The 23,987-nt window shown below is 47.8% G+C and overlaps 1 protein-coding gene across 2 annotated transcripts in view; it reads left to right on the top strand.

The window, feature by feature from the left end:
- The window catches only part of LOC109876693 (epsin-3-like), a 57,706-nt gene extending 35,882 nt beyond the window's left edge, over positions 1-21,824 (top strand). For both annotated transcript variants that reach the window (XM_031813716.1, XM_031813715.1), the window contains 5 exons: positions 2,348-2,434; positions 7,102-7,273; positions 9,543-9,716; positions 17,352-17,594; positions 19,355-21,824. In XM_031813716.1, coding sequence (XP_031669576.1) covers positions 2,348-2,434; positions 7,102-7,273; positions 9,543-9,716; positions 17,352-17,594; positions 19,355-19,644 — 966 coding nt within the window. In that variant the 3' untranslated portion in view covers positions 19,645-21,824. The remainder of the gene's footprint in view (positions 1-2,347; positions 2,435-7,101; positions 7,274-9,542; positions 9,717-17,351; positions 17,595-19,354) is intronic.
- Positions 21,825-23,987: the final 2,163 nt, after the last annotated feature.

Raw genomic sequence — 23,987 nt, 5'->3', positions numbered from 1 at the left:
TCTGTTTCTCTAGACTGGGAACCCACTCTGCTTCTCTAGACTAACTCACTCTGTTTCTGTAGACTGGGAACCCACTCTGTTTCTCTAGACTGGGAACTCACTCTGTTTCTCTAGACTGGGAACTCACTCTGCTTCTCTAGACTGGGAACTCAATCTGTTTCTCTAGACTGGGAACTCACTCTGTTTCTCTAGACTGGGAATTCACTCTGTTTCTCTAGACTGGGAACTCACTCTGCTTCTCTAGACTGGGAACCCACTCAGTTTCTCTAGACTAACTCACTCTGTTTCTCTAGACTGGGAACTCACTCTGCTTCTCTAGACTGGGAACCCACTCTGCTTCTCTAGACTAACTCACTCTGTTTCTCTAGACTAGGAACTCACTCTGTTTCTCTAGACTGGGAACTCACTCTGTTTCTCTGGACTGGGAACTCACTCTGTTTCTCTGGACTGGGAACTCACTCTGTTTCTCTAGACTGGGAACTCACTCTGTTTCTCTGGACTGGGAACTCACTCTGTTTCTCTAGACTGGGAACTCACTCTGTTTGTCTAGACTGGGAACTCACTCTGTTTCTCTAGACTGGGAACTCACTCTGTTTCTCTAGACTGGGAACTCACTCTGTTCCTCTAGACTGGGAACTCCCCTCTCTCTGTCTCTCTCTCTACCCCCCTTCTCTCTCTCTCTACCCCCCTCTCTCTGTCTCTACCCCCCCCTCTCTCTGTCTCTCTCTCTACCCCCCTTCTCTCTGTCTCTACCCTCTCTCTCTCTCTCTCTCTCTCTCTCTCTACCCCCCTTCTCTCTCTCTCTACCCCCCCTCTCTCTCTACCCTCCCTCTCTCTCCACCCCCTCTCTCTCCACCCCCTCTCTCTCTTTCGAACCCCCCCCCTCTCCCCCCTCTCTCTGCCAGGGTGGCACAATGGAAGCAGTTACTCACTGAGTGACTGGTGCTCTCCTGTCTTCTCTGACCGGAGTAGACTCTCTCTCTGATGTCTTGTCTTCCTTCTCACATGTCTTGTCCAGCTTCTAGACATGTGTTGTTGTTGTTGTGTCTATGTGTATGTGTTGTGTCTATGTGTATGTGTTGTGTCTATGTGTATGTGTTGTGTCAGTATGTGGGAGTCAGTATGTGTGGAGTCAGTATGTGGGAGTCAGTATGTGTGGAGTCAGTGTGTGTGGAGTCAGTGTGTGTGGAGTCAGTATGTGTGGAGTCAGTGTGTGTGGAGTCAGTATGTGTGGAGTCAGTATGTGTGGAGTCAGTATGTGGGAGTCAGTATGTGTGGGAGTCAGTATGTGTGGGAGTCAGTGTGTGAGGAGTCAGTATGTGTGGGAGTCAGTATGTGTGGGAGTCAGTATGTGGGAGTCAGTATGTGGGGAGTCAGTGTGTGTGGAGTCAGTATGTGGGAGTCAGTGTGTGTGGAGTCAGTGTGTGTGGAGTCAGTATGTGTGGAGTCAGTATGTGTGGAGTCAGTGTGTGTGGAGTCAGTATGTGGAGTCAGTATGTGTGGAGTCAGTATGTGGAGTCAGTATGTGTGGAGTCAGTATGTGGGGAGTCAGTATGTGGGGAGTCAGTATGTGGAGTCAGTATGTGGGAGTCAGTATGTGTGGAGTCAGTATGTGGGGAGTCAGTATGTGGGGAGTCAGTATGTGAGAGTCAGTATGTGTGAAGTCAGTATATGGGAGTCAGTATGTGAGAGTCAGTATGTGAGGAGTCAGTATGTGTGGAGTCAGTATGTGGGGAGTCAGTATGTGGAGTCAGTATGTGGGAGTCAGTATGTGGGAGTCAGTATGTGTGGGAGTCAGTATGTGGGAGTCAGTATGTGTGGAAGTCAGTATGTGTTGGAGTCAGTATGTGGGGAGTCAGTGTGTGAGGAGTCAGTATGTGTGGGAGTCAGTATGTGGGAGTCAGTATGTGGGGAGTCAGTATGTGGGGAGTCAGTGTGTGTGGAGTCAGTATGTGGAGTCAGTATGTGTGGAGTCAGTATGTGGGGAGTCAGTGTGTGTGGAGTCAGTGATGCAGTTCCTACTCATATATCCATGTTCAGTTTGTAGACGTGTTCTTGTGGTCTAGTAGTCTGTGTTGTTGTGGTCTAGTAGTCTGTGTTGTTGTGGTCTAGTAGTCTGTGTTGTTGTGGTCTGTGTTGTTTAACCACGGGTTTCTCTGAGTTAGTACTACTTTAGACCAGGGCCCTATTCCCTATATAGTGCACTACTTTAGACCCATAATGCACTGCATATGGAAATAGGGGGCCATTTGGTAGACAGCAAGTGTGTGTGTGTGTTAGAATCAGTGAGCTTGTCTCCGAGCCATGTCATGCCTAACAGCTTCCATGTGTCTGTGTGTGTTGCCAGGAGCAACGGAGTCGCCAAGGAGACGAGTCGTTGCTCCAAAAAGCTCTGGAGGAGAGTAAACGAGAGGCGGCGTCTGGTGGAATTGGGGTAGGAACAGTTACCACTCTATGTAACCGACAGTATATAACAGTTACCACACCATCTAACCTACAGTATATAACAGTTACCACACCACTCTATGTAACCTACAGTATATAACAGTTACCACACCATCTAACCTACAGTATATAACAGTTACCACACCACTCTATGTAACCTACAGTATATAACAGTTACCACACCACTCTATGTAACCTACAGTATATAACAGTTACCACACCACTCTATCTAACCTACAGTATATAACAGTTACCACACCACTCTATGTAACCTACAGTATATAACAGTTACCACACCACTCTATGTAACCTACAGTATATAACAGTTACCACACCACTCTATGTAACCTACAGTATATAACAGTTACCACACCATCTAACCTACAGTATATAACAGTTACCACACCACTCTATGTAACCTACAGTATATAACAGTTACCACACCACTCTATGTAACCTACAGTAGTTTGACAGGTGCGTTGTTGAGGAGGTGTAGTCATTGGCGTAGAGTGAGTTCAGTAGAGGTGAGACCACATCCTTGCGGTGCTCCAGGTGCTGAGGGATAAAGAGTCTGAAAGGTGTTTTCCCAGCTTCACGTGTTGTGTCCTGTTGGTCAGGAAGTCAGTGATCCACTGGCAGATGCAGCTGGACACGTTCAGCTGGGAGAGTCTATCTTGGAGCAGTTCTGGGATATTGGTATTGAACGCAAAGCTAAAGTCCACAAACAATATCCTCACAAAAGTGTTTGAGGATGTAGTGTAGGCCCATGTTCACAGCGTGGACCACAGACCTGTTAGCTCTGTAGGTGGACTGTAGTGAGTCGAGGTGATGGTTTAGAGATGGGACAGTACCTGTTAGCTCTGTAGGTGGACTGTAGTGGGTCGAGGTGATGGTTTAGAGATGGGACAGTACCTGTTAGCTCTGTAGGTGGACTGTAGTGGGTCGAGGTGATGGTTTAGAGATGGGACAGTACCTGTTAGCTCTGTAGGTGGACTGTAGTGGGTCGAGGTGATGGTTTAGAGATGGGACAGTACCTGTTAGCTCTGTAGGTGGACTGTAGTGGGTCAAGGTGATGGATTAGAGATGGAACAGTACCTGTTAGCTCTATAGGTGAACTGTAGTGGGTCGAGGTGATGGGTTAGAGATGGGACAGTACCTGTTAGCTCTGTAGGTGGACTGTAGTGGGTCGAGGTGATGGGTTAGAGATGGGACAGTACCTGTTAGCTCTGTAGGTGGACTGTAGTGGGTCGAGGTAATGGGTTAGAGATGGGACAGTACCTGTTAGCTCTGTAGGTGGACTGTAGTGGGTCGAGGTGATGGGTTAGAGATGGGACAGTACCTGTTAGCTCTGTAGGTGGACTGTAGTGGGTCAAGGTGATGGATTAGAGATGGGACAGTACCTGTTAGCTCTATAGGTGAACTGTAGTGGGTCGAGGTGATGGGTTAGAGATGGGACAGTACCTGTTAGCTCTGTAGGTGGACTGTAGTGGGTCGAGGTGATGGGTTAGAGATGGGACAGTACCTGTTAGCTCTGTAGGTGGACTGTAGTGGGTCGAGGTAATGGGTTAGAGATGGGACAGTACCTGTTAGCTCTGTAGGTGGACTGTAGTGGGTCGAGGTGATGGGTTAGAGATGGGACAGTACCTGTTAGCTCTGTAGGTGGACTGTAGTGGGTCGAGGTGATGGGTTAGAGATGGGACAGTACCTGTTAGCTCTGTAGGTGGACTGTAGTGGGTCGAGGTGATGGGTTAGAGATGGGACAGTACCTGTTAGCTCTGTAGGTGGACTGTAGTGGGTCGAGGTGATGGGTTAGAGATGGGACAGTACCTGTTAGCTCTGTAGGTGGACTGTAGTGGGTCGAGGTGATGGGTTAGAGATGGGACAGTACCTGTTAGCTCTGTAGGTGGACTGTAGTGGGTCGAGGTGATGGGTTAGAGATGGGACAGTACCTGTTAGCTCTGTAGGTGGACTGTAGTGGGTCGAGGTAATGGGTTAGAGATGGGACAGTACCTGTTAGCTCTGTAGGTGGACTGTAGTGGGTCGAGGTGATGGGTTAGAGATGGGACAGTACCTGTTAGCTCTGTAGGTGGACTGTAGTGGGTCGAGGTGATGGGTTAGAGATGGGACAGTACCTGTTAGCTCTGTAGGTGGACTGTAGTGGGTCGAGGTGATGGGTTAGAGATGGGACAGTACCTGTTAGCTCTGTAGGTGGACTGTAGTGGGTCGAGGTGATGGGTTAGAGATGGGACAGTACCTGTTAGCTCTGTAGGTGGACTGTAGTGGGTCGAGGTGATGGGTTAGAGATGGGACAGTACCTGTTAGCTCTGTAGGTGGACTGTAGTGGGTCGAGGTGATGGGTTAGAGATGGGACAGTACCTGTTAGCTCTGTAGGTGGACTGTAGTGGGTCGAGGTGATGGGTTAGAGATGGGACAGTACCTGTTAGCTCTGTAGGTGGACTGTAGTGGGTCGAGGTGATGGGTTAGAGATGGGACAGTACCTGTTAGCTCTGTAGGTGATTTGGTAGTTGAATTAGTCAGTGAAAACAGGGGAGAGCTGGTCAGCCCAGTGCTTGAGTGTGGCTGGAGAGACCTTGTCCGGCCGGCAGCCTTCCTGCTGATCTGTTTCCTAAAGAGTCTGTTGACCTCCTGCTCCGTGGTGACCAGGGGTGGGGGGAGGGGAGAGGGGAGGGGGGGGGGGCAGACTGGGACAGGCTGGGGGAAGGAGGGGGAGGGGTGAGGGCAGACTGGGACAGGCTGGGAGAAGGAGGGGGGGAGGTGAGGGCAGACTGGGACAGGCTGGGAGAAGGAGGGGGGGAGGGCAGACTGGGACAGGCTGGGAGAAGGAGGGGGGGGCAGACTGGGAGAAGGAGGGGGGGGGCAGACTGGGACAGGCTGGGAGAAGGAGTGGGGGGGCAGACTGGGACAGGCTGGGGGAAGGATGGGGGGGGGGTGAGAAGTTCCTGGGATGGCAGAAGGGTAAATGAGAAAGGAACCTGGAGAGGGAGGGGTGGGGTAGATGGGTGAGAGGGGGAAGTGGTAAGGACGGTTATTGTCCTGGTGATTGAGGGGCCTTTGTGAGTCAAATCTGGAGTAGAACTGGTTTAGTTTATTCTGCAGTGAGGGGCTTTTGTGAGTCAAATCTGGAGTAGAACTGGTTTAGTTTACAGATGAGTTGTTGTTGCTGGAGAACTGTTGCTGTCTGGCTGACTTCATTCCTGACTGTAGCTTTATCTTGGCCTCTCCATAGAGGACACTGGTCTTGCTCCTGTGTCGTCTTTGGCAGAGCGGAGAGCCTGTGGGCTTCCTCGTTGGCACTGTGACGAGCCCTAAGCTCACCAGTGAACAATGGCTTGTTGTTGCTGTGTGATAGAAAAGTATTTGATGGTATGCAGTTCTCCTCACATCCACTGATGTAGGTTGTGACCCTGTCTGTGTAGTCGTGTATGTTGGCCTTGTTGTCCTTCAGTGTGTTCCAATCCCTGGTGTCTTGCCACTCCTTTAACTCCCCAATGGCCTTGCCACTCCTTTAACTCCCTAATGGCCTTGCCACTCCTTTAACTCCCTAATGGCCTTGCCACTCCTTTAACTCCCTAATGGCCTTGCCACTCCTTTAAATCCCTAATGGCCTTGCCACTCCTTTAACTCCCTAATGGCCTTGCCACTCCTTTAACTCCCTAATGGCCTTGCCACTCCTTTAACTCCCTAATGGCCTTGCCACTCCTTTAACTCCCTAATGGCCTTGCCAGTCCATTTCCACACCGTATGTTTGACAGGCTTGGTGGTCTTTAGATTCTGTCTGTATGGGGGGGGGATGAGGTATAGGATCACATGGTCTGAGTTCCCCAGGGGAGTGTGGGGGACAGCCTGGTCTGAGTTCCCCAAGGGAGCGTGGGGGACAGCGTGGTCTGAGTTCCCCAAGGGAGCGTGGGGGACAGAGTGGTCTGAGTTCCTCAAGGGAGTGTGGAGGACAGGGTGGTCTGAGTTCCCTAAGGGAGTGTGGGGGACAGCGTGGTCTGAGTTCCCCAAGGGAGCGTGGGGGACAGCGTGGTCTGAGTTCCCCAAGGGAGCGTGAGGCACAACCTGGTCTGAATTCCCCAAGGGAGAACAGTCAACACTATAGTCCTCTCCATATAGACAGTAACCAGAACAGTCAACACTATAGTCCTCTCCATATAGACAGTAACCAGAACAGTCAACACTATAGTCCTCTCCATATAGACAGTAACCAGAACAGTCAACACACTCCTCTGTATGACGTTTCTAAAGCTGTTTGACTGATGTCTGTGAGTATAACAGAACTCATATGGCAGGCAAAAACCTGAGAAAAAAATCCAACCAGGAAGTGGGAAATCTGAGGTTTGTAGTTTTTCAAGTTATTGCCTATCGATGGCTGTGTTTTTCTGTGACTTGGCTCTGACCTAACATAATCGTTTGGTGTGCTTTCGTCGTAAAGCCTTTTTGAAATCGGACACTGTGGCTGGATTTACAACAAGTGTATCTTTAAAATAGTGTAAAATACTTGTATGTTTCAGGAATTTTAATTATGGGGTTTCTGTTGTTTTGAATTTGGCGCCCTGCAGTTTCACTGGCTGTTGACGAGGTGGGACACTAGTGAAGTTAATGATTAGAACCTACTTGTTGTTTCTCTGTGGACAGTCGGCCATGATGGATCTGGTGGAGGTGTTTGCTGTGCCGTCTGAGGTGCCTCCTACTGCTAGTGCCAACTCCTGGAGTCTGCCAGGGGGGAACGTCCGCACCCCTCTCCACCACCCCCTCCCCCAGGCCCAGGCTGCTGCTGGGGCAGCCTCCGACCCCTGGGACTCACTGGGTAAGAGCTGCTCCATGCCTCTAAAGAACTCAACAGCCGGTCCCAATTCACTCCCAAACCCTTCCCCTTGGCCCTACCCCTTCCCCTTGGCCCTACCCCTTCCTCTTGGCCCTACCCCTTCCTCTTGGCCCTACCCCTTCCCCTTGGCCCTACCCCTTCCTCTTGGCCCTACCCCTTCCTCTTGGCCCTATAACTGCCCTACAGCCCTCCTGCATTATTTCTCTCTCTGCTCACCACTCATACTCTACTGTCTGCCCTCCAGCATTATCTCTCTGCTCACCACTCATACTCTACTGTCTGCCCTCCAGCATTGTCTCTCTCTGCTCACCACTCATACTCTACTGTCTGCCCTCAGCATTATCTCTCTGCTCACCACTCATACTGTACTGTCTTCCCTCTAGCATTATCTCTCTCTCTGCTCTCCCCTCATACTGTACTGTCTTCCCTCCAGCATTGTCTCTCTCTGCTCACCACTCATACCGTACTGTCTGCCCTCCAGCATTATCACTCTCTCGCTGCTCACCACTCATACTGTACTCTCTACCATCCAGCATTATCACTCTCTCTGTGCTCACCACTCATACTGTCTTCCCTTCAGCATTATCTCTCTGTGCTCACCACTCATACTATCTTCCCTCCAGCATTATCTCTCTCTGCTCACCAGTCATACTGTCTTCCCTCCAGCATTATTTCTCTCTGCTCATCACTCATACTGTCTTCCCTCCAGCATTATCTCTCTCTGCTCACCACTCATACTGTCTTCCCTCCAGCATTATCTCTCTCTGCTCACCACTCATACTGTCTTCCCTCCAGCATTATTCCCCTCTGCTCACCACTCATACAGTCCTCCCTCAAGCATTATCTCTCTCTGCTCACCACTCATACTGTACAGTCCTCCCTCCAGCATTATCTCTCTGCTCACCACCCATACAGTCTTCCCTCCATCATTATCTCTCTCTGCTCACCACTCATACAGTCTTCCCTCCAGCATTGTCTCTCTCTGCTCACCACTCATACTGTCTTCCCTCCAGCATTATTTCTCTCTGCTCATCACCCATACAGTCTTCCCTCCAGCATTATCTCTCTCTGCTCACCACTCATACTGTCTTCCCTCCAGCATTATCTCTCTCTGCTCACCACTCATACTGTCTTCCCTCCAGCATGATCTCTCTCTGCTCACCACTCATACTGTCTTCCCTCCAGCATTATCTCTCTCTGCTCACCACTCATACTGTCTTCCCTCCAGTATTATTCCTCTCTGCTCACCACTCATACAGTCCTCCCGCCAGCATTATCTCTCTCTGCTCACCACTCATACTGTACTGTCTTCCCTCCAGCATTATCTCTCTCTCTGCTCTCCCCTCATACTGTACTGTCTTCCCTCCAGCATTGTCTCTCTCTGCTCACCACTCATACCGTACTGTCTGCCCTCCAGCATTATCACTCTCTCGCTGCTCACCACTCATACTGTACTCTCTACCATCCAGCATTATCACTCTCTCTGTGCTCACCACTCATACTGTCTTCCCTTCAGCATTATCTCTCTGTGCTCACCACTCATACTATCTTCCCTCCAGCATTATCTCTCTCTGCTCACCACTCATACTGTCTTCCCTCCAGCATTATTTCTCTCTGCTCACCACTCATACTGTCTTCCCTCCAGCATTATTCCTCTCTGCTCACCACTCATACAGTCTTCCCTCCAGCATTATCTCTCTCTGCTCACCACCCATACAGTCTTCCCTCCAGCATTATCTCTCTCTGCTCACCACCCATACAGTCTTCCCTCCAGCATTATCTCTCTCTGCTCACCACTCTTACTGTACTGTCTGCCCTCCAGCCTTATCTCTCTCTGCTCACCACTCATACTGTACTGTCTTCCCTCCAGCATTATCTCTCTCTCTGCTCTCCCCTCATACTGTACTGTCTTCCCTCCAGCATTATCTCTCTCTGCTCACCACCCATACAGTCTTCCCTCCAGCATTATCTCTCTCTGCTCACCACTCTTACTGTACTGTCTGCCCTCCAGCCTTATCTCTCTCTGCTCACCACTCATACTCTACTGTAGGCCAATAATCAATTGATTACACAATGTATTGCAGGCTCTGGTAGTTATCCTCTTACCAATAGACACCCTCATATTAAAGAAAAGTGTGATACAGTTAGTAAATAATAACGTTAATAAAGCTCTATGTAGCTATGATGTCATGTTTATGATCTGTCATAGACGCGTAATAATGTAAATCCTTATCCTGTCCTGTTACTGCAGTAGAGGCTCGCTCCACCCCCGCTGGGATAGAGTCTCCCTGGATGGTTCCTCCCACCTCCGGTAGCCCCGCCCCTTCTTGGCAGCGTAGCCGGTCCCCTCCGGACCCCTGGGAGACCCCGGGGGTAGTAGACCCATTCTCTATCCCAGATTCTCTTCGAACTGGCAGCCCTACAGGTGACTGGTTATCTCTGGCTCCCTATGGCTACTCAGACAGACAGGCAGGCAGACAGACAGACAGACAGACAGACAGACAGACAGACAGACAGACAGACAGACAGACAGACAGACAGACAGACAGACAGACAGGCAGACAGACAGACAGACAGACAGACAGACAGACAGACAGACAGACAGTAACATATGTATGTACAGGCAGAACATACAGTACATTTGGAAAGTATTCAGACCCCATGACTTTTTCCACATTTCATTAGGTTACAGCCTTATTCTAAAATGGATTAAATAACATCTCATCAATGTACACACAATACCCCATAAAGACAAAACAAAAAAAAACGTATTTTGAAATATCACATTTACATACAGTACAAGTCAAAAGTTTGCAAATAGTCCAGGTAGCCATTTGATTAATTGTTCAGTAGTCTGATGGCTTGGGGGTAGAAGCTGTTCAGTAGTCTTATGGCTTGGGGGTAGAAGCTGTTCAGTAGTCTGATGGCTTGGGGGTAGAAGCTGTTCAGTAGTCTAATGGCTTGGGGGTAGAAGCTGTTCAGTAGTCTAATGGCTTGGGGTAGAAGCTGTTCAGTAGTCTAATGGCTTGGGGGTAGAAGCTGTTCAGTAGTCTAATGGCTTGGGGGTAGAAGCTGTTCAGTAGTCTTATGGCTTGGGGGTAGAAGCTGTTCAGTAGTCTTATGGCTTGGGGGTAGAAGCTGTTCATAGTCTAATGGCTTGGGGTAGAAGCTGTTCAGTAGTCTTATGGCTTGGGGGTAGAAGCTGTTCAGTAGTCTTATGGCTTGGGGGTAGAAGCTGTTCAGTAGTCTTATGGCTTGGGGGTAGAAGCTGTTCAGTAGTCTTATGGCTTGGGGGTAGAAGCTGTTCAGTAGTCTGATGGCTTGGGGGTAGAAGCTGTTCAGTATTCTTATGGCTTGGGGGTAGAAGCTGTTCAGTAGTCTTATGGCTTGGGGGTAGAAGCTGTTCAGTAGTCTAATGGCTTGGGGGTAGAAGCTGTTCAGTAGTCTAATGGCTTGGGGGTAGAAGCTGTTCAGTAGTCTAATGGCTTGGGGGTAGTAGCTGTTCAGTAGTCTTATGGCTTGGGGGTAGAAGCTGTTCAGTAGTCTTATGGCTTGGGGGTAGAAGCTGTTCAGTAGTCTAATGGCTTGGGGGTAGAAGCTGTTCAGTAGTCTTATGGCTTGGGGGTAGAAGCTGTTCAGTAGTCTTATGGCTTGGGGGTAGAAGCTGTTCAGTAGTCTTATGGCTTGGGGGTAGAAGCTGTTCAGTAGTCTTATGGCTTGGGGGTAGAAGCTGTTCAGTAGTCTAATGGCTTGGGGGTAGAAGCTGTTCAGTATTCTTATGGCTTGGGGGTAGAAGCTGTTCAGTAGTCTTATGGCTTGGGGGGTAGAAGCTGTTCAGTAGTCTTATGGCTTGGGGGTAGAAGCTGTTCAGTAGTCTTATGGCTTGGGGGTAGAAGCTGTTCAGTAGTCTTATGGCTTGGGGGTAGAAGCTGTTCAGTAGTCTTATGGCTTGGGGGTAGAAGCTGTTCAGGAGCCTTTTGGACCCAGACTTGGCGCTCCGGTACCACTTGCTGTGCGGTAGCAGAGAGAACAGTCTATGACTAGGGTGGCTGGAGTCTTTGACCATTTTCAGGGCCTTCCTCTGACACCGCCTGGTATAGAGGTCCTGGATGGCAGGAAGCTTGGCCCCAGTGATGTACTGGTCCATTCACACTACCCTCTGGGTGCCTTGAGGTTGGAGGCTGAGCAGTTGCCATACCAGGCAGTGATGCAACCAGTCAGGATGCTCTCGATGGTGCAGCTGTCAAACGTTTTGAGGCTCTGAGGAGCCACGCCAAATCTTTTCAGTCTCCTGAGGGGGAATACACTTTGTCATGTCTTCTTCACAACTTTTCTTCTTCACAACTTTTCTTCTTCACAACTTTTCTTGGTGTGTTTGGACCATGAAAGTTTGTTGGTGATGTGGACTCAAAGGAACTTGAAGCTCTCAGCCTGCTCCAACGATGAGAATGTGGGCGTGCTTCGTCCTCCTTTCCCTGTAGTCCACAATCATCTCCTTTGTCTTTATCACATTAAGGGAAAGGTTGTTATCCTGGCACCACACCGCCAGGTCTCTGACCTCCTCCCTATTGGCTGTCTCGTCATTGTCGGTGATCAGGCCTACCACTGTTGTGTTGTCGGCAAACTTAATGATGGTGTTGGAGTGAGCCACTGATGGGCCCCTGTGTTGAGGATCAGCGTGGCAGATGTTACCTACCCTTACCACCTGGGGTCGGCCCATCAGGAAGTCCAGGATCTAGTTGCAGAGGGAGGTGTTTAGTCCCAGGGTCCTTAGCTTAGTGATGAGCTTTGAGGGCACTATGGTGTTGAATGCTGAGCTGTAGTCAATGAATAGCATTCTCACATAGGTGTTCCTTTTGTCCAGGTGGGAAAGGGCAGTGTGGAGTGCAGTAGAGATTTCATCATCTGTGGATCTGTTGGTGTGGTATGCAAATTGGAGTGGATCTAGGGTTTCTGGGATAATGGTGTTGTGAGTCATGACCAGCCTTTCAAAGCACTTCTTGGCTACAGACGTGAGTGCTAAGGGTCGGTATTAATTTAGGCAGGTTACCTTTGTGTTCTTGGGCACAGGGACAATGGTGGTCTGCTTGAAACATGTTGGTATTACAGACTTAGTCAGGGACAGGTTGAAAATGTCAGTGTAGTAACCAAAAAAAGTGTTAAAGAAATCAAAGTAGGCACCATTTGCCTTGATGACAGCTTTGCACACTCTTGGCATTCTCTCAACCAGCTTCACAAGGAATGCTTTTCCAACAGTCTTGAAGGAGTTCCCACATATGCTGAACACATATGCTGCTTTTCCTTCACTCTGTGGTCCAACTCATCCCAAACCATTTGGAGGATTGTGGAGGCCAGGTCATCTGATGCAGCCCTCCATCACTCTCCTTATTGGTCAAATAGCCCTTACACAGCCTGGAGGTGTGTATTGCGTCATTGTCCTGTTGAAAAACAAACGATAGTCCTACTAAGCGCAAACCCGATGGGATGGTGTTTCGCTGCACAATGCTGTGGTATCGCTGCCATGCTGGTTAAGTGTGCCTTGAATTCTAAATAAATAACAGACAGTGTCACCAGCAAGCACCCCACACCATCACACCTCCTCCTCCATGCTTCACAGAAAATAGTAAAAATAAAGAAAAACCCTTGAATGAGTAGGTGTGTCCAAACTTTTGACTGGTACTGCAAACTCTCCTTCCAGACTCATATCAAACATCTCCAATCGAAAATCAAATCAAGAGTCGGCTTTCTATTCCGCAACAAAGCCTCCTTCACTCAAGCCGCCAAGCTTACCCTAGTAAAACTGACTATCCTACCGATCCTCGACTTCGGCGATGTCATCTACAAAATGGCTTCCAACACTCTACTCAGCAAACTGGATGCAGTCTATCACAGTGCCATCCGTTTTGTCACTAAAGCACCTTATACTACCCACCACTGCGACTTGTATGCTCTAGTCGGCTGGCCCTCGCTACATATTCGTCGCCAGACCCACTGGCTCCAGGTCATCTACAAGTCTATGCTAGGTAAAGCTCCGCCTTATCTCAGCTCACTGGTCACGATGGCAACACCCATCCGTAGCACGCGCTCCAGCAGGTGTATCTCACTGATCATCCCTAAAGCCAACACCTCATTTGGCCGCCTTTCGTTCCAGTACTCTGCTGCCTGTGACTGGAACGAATTGCAAAAATCGCTGAAGTTGGAGACTTTTATCTCCCTCACCAACTTCAAACATCAGCTATCTGAGCAGCTAACCGATCGCTGCAGCTGTACATAGTCTATTGGTAAATAGCCCACCCTTTTCACCTACCTCATCCCCGTACTGTTTCTATTTATTTACTTTTCTGCTCTTCTGCACACCAATATCTCTACCTGTACATGACCATCTGATCTTTTATCACTCCAGTGTTAATCTGCAAAATTGTAATTATTTGCCTACCTCCTCATGCCTTTTGCACACATTGTATATAGACCCCCCCTTCGTTTTCTACTGTGTTATTGACTTGTTAATTGTTTACTCCATGTGTAACTCTTTGTTGTATGCTCACACTGCTATGCTTTATCTTGGCCAGGTCGCAGTTGCAAATGAGAACTTGTTCTCAACTAGCCTACCTGGTTAAATAAAGGTGTTCTCAACTAGCCTACCTGGTTAAATAAAGGTGTTCTCAACTAGCCTACCTGGTTAAATAAAGGTGTTCTCAACTAGCCTACCTGGTTAAATAAAGGTGTTCTCAACTAGCCTACCTGGTTAAATAAAGGTGTTCTCAACTAGCCTACCTGGTTAAATAAAGGTGTTCTCAACTAGCCTACCTGGTTAAATAAAGGTGTTCTCAACTAGCCTACCTGGTTAAATAAAGGTGTTCTCAACTAGCCTACCTGGTTAAATAAAGGTGTTCTCAACTGGCCTACCTGGTTAAATAAAGGTGTTCTCAACTAGCCTACCTGGTTAAATAAAGGTGTTCTCAACTAGCCTACCTGGTTAAATAAAGGTGTTCTCAACTAGCCTACCAGGTTAAATAAAGGTGTTCTCAACTAGCCTACCTGGTTAAATAAAGGTGTTCTCAACTAGCCTACCTGGTTAAATAAAGGTGTTCTCAACTAGCCTACCTGGTTAAATAAAGGTGTTCTCAACTAGCCTACCTGGTTAAATAAAGGTGTTCTCAACTAGCCTACCTGGTTAAATAAGGTGTTCTCATACTGGTTAATAAGGTGTTCTCAACTAGCCTACCAGGTTAAATAAAGGTGTTCTCAACTAGCCTACCAGGTTAAATAAAGGTGTTCTCAACTAGCCTACCTGGTTAAATAAAGGTGTTCTCAACTAGCCTACCTGGTTAAATAAAGGTGTTCTCAACTAGCCTACCTGGTTAAATAAAGGTGTTCTCAACTAGCCTACCTGGTTAAATAAAGGTGTTCTCAACTAGCCTACCTGGTTAAATAAAGGTGTTCTCAACTAGCCTACCTGGTTAAATAAAGGTGTTCTCAACTTGCCTACCTGGTTAAATAAAGGTGTTCTCAACTAGCCTACCTGGTTAAATAAAGGTGTTCTCAACTTGCCTACCTGGTTAAATAAAGGTGTTCTCAACTAGCCTACCTGGTTAAATAAAGGTGTTCTCAACTTGCCTACCTGGTTAAATAAAGGCGTTCTCAACTAGCCTACCTGGTTAAATAAAGGTGTTCTCAACTAGCCTACCTGGTTAAATAAAGGTGTTCTCAACTAGCCTACCTGGTTAAATAAAGGTGTTCTCAACTAGCCTACCTGGTTAAATAAAGGTGTTCTCAACTAGCCTACCTGGTTAAATAAAGGTGTTCTCAACTAGCCTACCTGGTTAAATAAAGGTGTTCTCAACTAGCCTACCTGGTTAAATAAAGGTGTTCTCAACTAGCCTACCTGGTTAAATAAAGGTGTTCTCAACTAGCCTACCTGGTTAATAAAGGTGTTCTCAACTAGCCTACCTGGTTAAATAAAGGTGTTCTCAACTAGCCTACCTGGTTAAATAAAGGTGTTCTCAACTAGCCTACCTGGTTAAATAAAGGTGTTCTCAACTAGCCTACCTGGTTAAATAAAGGTGTTCTCAACTAGCCTACCTGGTTAAATAAAGGTGTTCTCAACTAGCCTACCTGGTTAAATAAAGGTGTTCTCAACTAGCCTACCTGGTTAAATAAAGGTGTTCTCAACTAGCCTACCTGGTTAAATAAAGGTGTTCTCAACTAGCCTACCTGGTTAAATAAAGGTGTTCTCAACTAGCCTACCTGGTTAAATAAAGGTGTTCTCAACTAGCCTACCTGGTTAAATAAAGGTGTTCTCAACTAGCCTACCTGGTTAAATAAAGGTGTTCTCAACTAGCCTACCTGGTTAAATAAAGGTGTTCTCAACTAGCCTACCTGGTTAAATAAAGGTGTTCTCAACTAGCCTACCTGGTTAAATAAAGGTGTTCTCAACTAGCCTACCTGGTTAAATAAAGGTGTTCTCAACTAGCCTACCTGGTTAAATAAAGGTGTTCTCAACTAGCCTACCTGGTTAAATAAAGGTGTTCTCAACTAGCCTACCTGGTTAAATAAAGGTGTTCTCAACTAGCCTACCTGGTTAAATAAAGGTGTTCTCAACTAGCCTACCTGGTTAAATAAAGGTGTTCTCAACTAGCCTACCTGGTTAAATAAAGGTGTTCTCAACTAGCCCACCTGGTTAAATAAAGGTGTTCTCAACTAGCCTACCTGGTTAAATAAAGGTGTTCTCAACTAGCCTACCAGGTTAAATAAAGGTGAAATAAAAATAAATAAATAAATAAAAGTATTCAGATCCTTCACTCAGTACTTTGTTGAAGCTCCTTTGGCAGGGATTAAAGCCTTGATTCTTCTTAGGTATGATACTACAAGCTTAGCACACCTGTATTTGGGGAGCATTGCAGCACAGCTATTTTCAGGTCTCTCCAGAGATGTTCGATTGAGTTCTGGCTGGGCCACTCAAGGACATTCAGAGACATGTCCCAAAGCCACTCCTGCGTTGTCTTGGCTGTGTGGTTAGGTTCATTGTCCTGTTGCCCCAGTCTGAGGTCCTAGGTGCTCTGTATTTTTCTCCGTTCATCTTTGCCTCGACGCTGAAAAGTCTCCCAGTCCCTGGCTCTGAAAAACATCCCCACTGCTTGATGCTGCCAACACCATGGTTCACCGTAGAGATGGTGTCTGGTTTCCTCGTGACGCTTGGCATTCAGGGCAAAGAATTTAATCTTAGTTTCATCAGACCAGATAATCTTATTTCTCATTGTCTGAGAGTCTTTAGGTGGCTTTTGGGAAACTCCAAGCGGGTTGTCATGTGCCTTTCACTGAGGAGTGGCTTCCGTCTGGCCACTCGAACATAAAGGCCTGATTTTTGGAGTGCTGCAGAGATGGTTGTCCTTCTGGAAGGTTCTCCCATCTCCACAGAGGAACTCTGGAGGTCTGTCGGAGTGACCATCAGGCTCTTGGTCACCTCCCTGACCAAGGCCCTTCTCCCCTGGTGGCTCAGTTTGGCCGGGCGGCCAGCTCTAGGAAGAGTCTTAGTGCTTCCAAACTTCTTCCATTTAAGAATAATGGAGGCCACTGTTTTCTTGCGGACCTTCAATGCTGCAGAGTTTGGTTCTCTTCCCCAGATCTGTGCTCCACACATTTCTGTCTCTGAGCTCTACGGACAATTCTTGTGACCTCATGGCTTGGTTCTTGCTCTGACATGCACTGTCAACTGTGGGCCCTTATATAGACAGGTGTGTGCCTTTCCAAATCATGTCCAATCAATTGAATTTACCACAGGTGGACTCCAATCAAATTATAGAACCATCTCAAGGATGATCAATGGAAACAGGATGCACCGGAGCTCAATTTCAAGTATCATAGCAAAGGGTCTGAATACTTATGTAAATAAGGTATAGTTGTTTTTATATCAAAATATATTTTTACACATTTTGTTAAATTTCTAAAAATGAAGGCTGTAATTGAGCAAAATGTGTAAAAGGTCAAAGGGTCTGAACACTTTTCTGTATATTTCTAAACGTATTTGAACATTTAGACATATATTTATGTACCCCATTAGATGGTGACTTGTTTGACGAGGCGATGGACGGAGGTCATTTCAGCCTGAACAGTCGTGGTGAGGGTGAGGGCAGCCCGGAGCTGTTTGATCTGTCTCGTATAGGGGACAGTCTGGGGGTCCCCAGCCCTCGGACATGCCGGACCCCTGAATCCTTCCTGGGGCCCACAGGGGCCTCCCTGGTCAATCTGGACAGCCTGATACCAGCCAACCCCCCAGCCAAGACCAAGAACCCGTTTCTCTCAGGTGAACACTGAAACAGTCACTTACACACATAGAACCAGAACCCGTTTCTCTCAGGTGAACACTGAAACAGTCACTCACACAGACCAAGAACCCCTTCCTCTCAGGTGAACACTGAAACAGTCACTCACTCACAGACCAAGAACCCGTTTTTCTCAGGTGAACACTGAAACAGTCACTCATTTACAGACCAAGAACCCCTTCCTCTCAGGTGAACACAGTCAATCATATCCCTGCTCTACAAAAAACCATGTACCCCATCCAATTTACAAGTAAAGTGCTATTCAGTCACTTACTCATACCTGGGGCAATTGCAGGTTGAAGTTGACACTTTTGGGACTATTCCATTGATCCTCGCAGCTTACTGGACAAACTTAATGATTAAAGTGCAGGTTAAGTATTTAATCATTTAAAGTGTAATGTTAAAAGTGCTTCTACTGACTTTCTTCTCTGCCCCCCCTCTTCCTCTCTCTCTCTGTCCCCCCTCTTCCTCTCTCTCTCTGTCCCCCCTCTTCCTCTCTCTCTCTGTCCCCCCCCTCTTCCTCTCTCTCTCTGTCCCCCCCTCTTCCTCTCTCTCTCTGTCCCACCTCTTCCTCTCTCTCTCTGTCCCCCCTCTTCCTCTCTCTCTCCTTCCCCCTCTTCCTCTCTCTTCTTCCCCCTGCTCTCTCTGTCCCCCCCTGCTCTCTCTCCTCCCCCCTATCTCCTTCCCCCCCCCCTGCTCTCTCTCCTCCCCTATCTCCCCCCCCCCCCTGCTTCTCTCTCCTCCCCTATCTCCTCCCCCCCTGCTCTCTCTCTCCCCTATCTCCTCCCCCCTGCTCTCTCTCCTCCCCTTCTCCTTCCCCCCCTGCCTCTCTCCTCCCCTTCTCCTTCCCCCCTGCTCTTCTCCTCCCCTTCTCCTTCCCTCCTTCCCACCCTGCTCTCTCTCCTCCCCTTCTCCTTCCCCCCCTGCTCTCTCTCCTCCCCCCTATCTCCCCCCCCCTATCTCCTCCCCCCCTGCTCTCTCATCCTCCCCTATCTCTTCCCCCCCTGCTCTCTCTCCTCCCCTATCTCCTTCCCCCCTGCTCTTTCTCCTCCCTATCTCCTTCCCCCTGCCTCTCTCTCCTCCCCTATCTCCTCCACCCTGCCTCTCTCTCCTCCCTTCTCCTTCCCCCCCTGCTTCTCTCTCATCCCCCCTGCTCTCTCCTCCCCCCCTGCTCTCTCTCCCCCCCTGCCTCTCTCCTCCCCTGCTCTCTCTCCTCCCCTATCTCCTTCCCCCCCCTGCTCTCTCTCCTCCCTATCTCCTTCCCCCCCTGCTCTCTCTCCTCCCTATCTCCTTCCCCCCTGCTCTCTCCTCCCTATCTCCTCCCCCCTGCTCTCTCTCCTCCCCTATCTCCTTCCCCCTCTGCTCTCTCTCCTCCCCTATCTCCTTCTCCCCCTGCTCTCTCTCCTCCCCTATCTCCTTCCCCCCTGCTCTCTCTCTTCCCCTATCTCCTCCCCCCCTGCTCTCTCTCCTCCCCTATCTCCTCCTCCCCTGCTCTCTCTCCTCCCCTATCTCCTTCCCCCTCTGCTCTCTCTCCTCCCCTATCTCCTTCCCCCTCTGCTCTCTCTCCTCCCCTATCTCCTTCCCCCCCTGCTCTCTCTCCTCCCCTATCTCCTTCCCCTCCTGCTCTCTCTCCTCCCCTATCTCCTTCCCCCCCTGCTCTCTCCTCCCCCCATGCTCTCTCTCCTCCCCTATCTCCTTCCCCCCCTGCTCTCTCTCCTCCCCTATCTCCTTCCCCCTCCAGGTCTGAGTACTCCATCTCCCCTCAACCCGTTCCAGAGTGAACAGCCTCGTCTCACTCTGAATCAGATGCGTCCCAGCTCCACGTCCCCCGTCCCCCCCTCCGGTCCTCCCTCCCTGCCCTACAGTGCTTCTCTGCCCCTGCCCGCCAGCCACCAGCCGGCCAGCCTGCCCTCCTCCCTCACCCAGCCCACCCATGGAGCCCTGGACATACCTGGCCTGCCACAGCCCCTGTTACCTCTTTCCTCCATCTCGTCTCTGGGAGAGCAGCACAGTCAGAATCCCTTCCTGTGATGTCTGTCCAGCTGAACTGAAACCGCTAAGATGGAAGATAGACCAACACCAACTTCTGCCATGCGCAGTAGAACACCTGCTGGGCGTCCACGAGCGGTGACCTGCTGGGCGTCTACGAATCGTCGAGAAATTTATAGAAAATGACGGTCGATGTTTTGTAGTCAGATGTGACAGGACGCCCACCCAGCTGTCGCACGGCCGGCAATTCATGTTGGTCTGTCTGTCCTCTAACTCTGGTGGATGGAACAGAGGAAATAGAAAGGACTCTTATTAGGTTCTTTTCTGTCAATCTAACCTCAAGACTCAACAACTGGAATTCAGACAGAACTGATAATCCCCTTAAGTTGTTATTTTGCTGTTGTTTTTCTATGGGCTTATAGTGCCTCTGCTACGGTCTGCTCTACCACAACCTGTCCTGTTACTCCTCTCTGCTGAAGGGAGTGATGGAGGCCTCTGCTACGATCTGCTCTACCACAACCTGTCCTGTTACTCCTCTCTGCTGAAGGGAGTGATGGAGGCCTCTGCTACGATCTGCTCTACCACAACCTGTCCTGTTACTCCTCTCTGCTGAAGGGAGTGATGGAGGCTACTGCTACGATCTGCTCTACCACAACCTGTCCTGTTACTCCTCTCTGCTGAAGGGAGTGATGGAGGCCTCTGCTCTACCACAACCTGTCCTGTTACTCCTCTCTGCTGAAGGGAGTGATGGAGGCCTCTGCTCTACCACAACCTGTCCTGTTACTCCTCTCTGCTGAAGAGAGTGATGGAGGAGGAACGAGAGGTAGAAAGAAAGAGAATATTCCCAGAACGTGTTTAGGTCTATAGTAACCTAATCCTAAGCCATGACAGATACTGTACATACACGCCGATGCCCAAGCTCATCCTCCGCTATAGAAAGCACAGTAGGTGAAGATGTTTCCATTTGAAAGTAATTAGCAATACTTTACAGAGTGAGTGTGTCTGCACTAACCTGGTCTCAGATCTGTTTGTGCTGTCCTGCCAACTCCAATGGGTCATTGGCTATACAGCAGAAACAGATCTGAGACCAGGTTAGTTAACTGCTTTTCCAACTGCTTCTTACCTAGTCACATGCCCCGCCCACTCTGCTGCCCCGCCCACTCTGCTGCATACTTTAGTTTGATTGGCTCCGCACTGTTGCTCCTGATCCAGCACTGAACTGATTGTACACCAGATATGCCTGCTTATCTCTCCGACCGACGGACCACAATGCACTGGGACAGGACGCCCACTGTTCCTGCCGCACTGCTCTATGCTGATTTGTCGATCCGCTCTCTGGACTGCTTTCATTGGTTGGCTCTTTCTCTCCTATTATCTCTCCCATGATGCCCCAGGGGATAACTTGGACAAGTCTGTTCAGGAGGATGTAACGTTACAGAATGCTCAGATAGAAATGTATCATGTAGAACAGATATAATTGTCTGCCAGATAGAATAGGGGAAGCGTGTCGGCTCTATTCAATCTATTTCTATCCATTCAGAACGTTTCCCAGCACAGACTGCAACTCAGATAGAAATGTATCATATAGAACAGATATGATTGTCAACCAAGATGGAATAAGGGAAGTGTGTCGGCTCTATTCAATCTATTTCTATCTGCAAATGTTCAGAATGATACCTAGCGCCGACTACGACTCTGATTCCTGAGAACGGGCATAGAACATTCCACGCCGATGATGAGACGCCCGCCAACCCCCATCCACATAATGAACACTTGAGTTTTCGGCTTCCTTTTTTTGTTACATCGGGCCTAGTTAGGCTCCGTCTGACTGAGTTCTCGTGTAAAAGGATGGTTTGCTGTTGGAATGGAGCTGCGGTGATGTTGAGAGAGATTCTAAGGTAGTTCTATTGTATTGTAGTGAACTGGAGGCCCTTTTGAGGGATAGAGACCGGAACCACTGCAGGATTCACTATAGGGGGCTAATGCTAACGCTCTCACTTCAAGTTGAGTTTAGCATTGATGTCAATGGGAGATGTGGAAATTCAATTGAATTCAATGGAAGTTAGGAAGTTAGCATTCGACCCCTATAAAGCAACGCATATTAGAATGTATGAATTGATATCATGATTCTTTTCCCTCTCATTGCTGTGATCATTACTTGTGAAACACTGATTGTCATCGTCTCAAATATAAGGGTATAATGAACTAATAACAACACCTGGCATCTGCATTCATTCATATTTTACAGCTTTTATTTTATGATCATGTTGATCAATAGTATATTTCTTGACTTGTTGCTTTGATACCATTCAACCTTTTTTCCTTTTTTTTTTTGTACCTTTATTTAACGAGGCAAGTCAGTTAAGAACAAATTCTTATTTTCAATGACGGCCTGGGAACAGTGGGTTAACTGCCTGTTCAAGGGCAGAACGACAGATTTTGTACCTTGTCAGCTCGGGGATTTGAACTTGCAACCTTTCGGTTACTAGTCCAATGCTCTAACCACTAGGCTACACTGCCGCCCCAGTCTGTTAATACATGACTGTGTGTTATATATATAATATATGCCTAGCTAGATTGTAATATCAAACACTTTATAATGGAATGTTTCTACATATTGAATGCTTAGAGAAGCACATTCTTCAAAGAGTTGACTTTTCTACACAATGTCTGTCTGCCCCCCGGAGGCCAAACACCTGTAAGACACTTACTGTATTTCCACACACCTATATGACAGTTACTGTATTTCCACACACCTATATGACAGTTACTGTATTTCCACACACCTGTATGACAGTTACTGTATTTCCACACACCTGTAAGACAGTTACTGTATTTCCACACACCTGTATGACAGTTACTGTATTTCCACACACCTATATGACAGTTACTGTATTTCCACACACCTGTATGACAGTTACTGTATTTCCACACACCTGTATGACAGTTACTGTATTTCCACACACCTATATGACAGTTACTGTATTTCCACACACCTGTATGACAGTTACTGTATTTCCACACACCTGTATGACAGTTACTGTATTTCCACACACCTATATGACAGTTACTGTATTTCCACACACCTGTATGACAGTTACTGTATTTCCACACACCTATATGACAGTTACTGTATTTCCACACACCTATATGACAGTTACTGTATTTCCACACACCTATATGACAGTTACTGTATTTCCACACACCTATATGACAGTTACTGTATTTCCACACACCTATATGACAGTTACTGTATTTCCACACACCTGTATGACAGTTACTGTATTTCCACACACCTATATGACAGTTACTGTATTTCCACACACCTATATGACAGTTACTGTATTTCCACACACCTGTAAGACAGTTACTGTATTTCCACACACCTATATGACAGTTACTGTATTTCCACACACCTATATGACAGTTACTGTATTTCCACACACCTATATGACAGTTACTGTATTTCCACACACCTGTATGACAGTTACTGTATTTCCACACACCTGTATGACAGTTACTGTATTTCCACACACCTGTATGACAGTTACTGTATTTCCACACACCTGTATGACAGTTACTGTATTTCCACACACCTATATGACAGTTACTGTATTTCCACACACCTGTATGACAGTTACTGTATTTCCACACACCTGTATGACAGTTACTGTATTTCCACACACCTGTATGACAGTTACTGTATTTCCACACACCTATATGACAGTTACTGTATTTCCACACACCTGTATGACAGTTACTGTATTTCCACACACCTGTATGACAGTTACTGTATTTCCACACACCTGTATGACAGTTACTGTATTTCCACACACCTATATGACAGTTACTGTATTTCCACACACCTATATGACAGTTACTGTATTTCCACACACCTGTATGACAGTTATTGTATTTCCACACACCTATATGACAGTTACTGTATTTCCACACACCTGTATGACAGTTACTGTATTTCCACACACCTGTATGACAGTTACTGTATTTCCACACACCTATATGACAGTTACTGTATTTCCACACACCTATATGACAGTTACTGTATTTCTACTGCAGTATAGTTAGGCTACATCGAGGACACTACTCCAGTATAGTTAGGCTACATCGAGGACACTACTCCAGTATAGTTAGGCTACATCGAGGACACTACTCCAGTATAGTTAGGCTACATCGAGGACACTACTCCAGTATAGTTAGGCTACATCGAGGACACTACTCCAGTATAGTTAGGCTACATCGAGGACACTACTCCAGTATAGTTAGGCTACATCGAGGACACTACTCCAGTATAGTTAGGCTACATCGAGGACACTACTCCAGTATAGTTAGGCTACATCGAGGACACTACTCCAGTATAGTTAGGC

The sequence above is a fragment of the Oncorhynchus kisutch genome, unplaced genomic scaffold, assembly GCF_002021735.2.
Source record: "Oncorhynchus kisutch isolate 150728-3 unplaced genomic scaffold, Okis_V2 Okis06b-Okis10b_hom, whole genome shotgun sequence".
Lineage (NCBI taxonomy): Eukaryota > Metazoa > Chordata > Actinopteri > Salmoniformes > Salmonidae > Oncorhynchus > Oncorhynchus kisutch.
The sequence above is the reverse complement of the archived record's forward strand: the minus strand, read 5'-3'. Positions and strand labels throughout refer to the sequence as shown.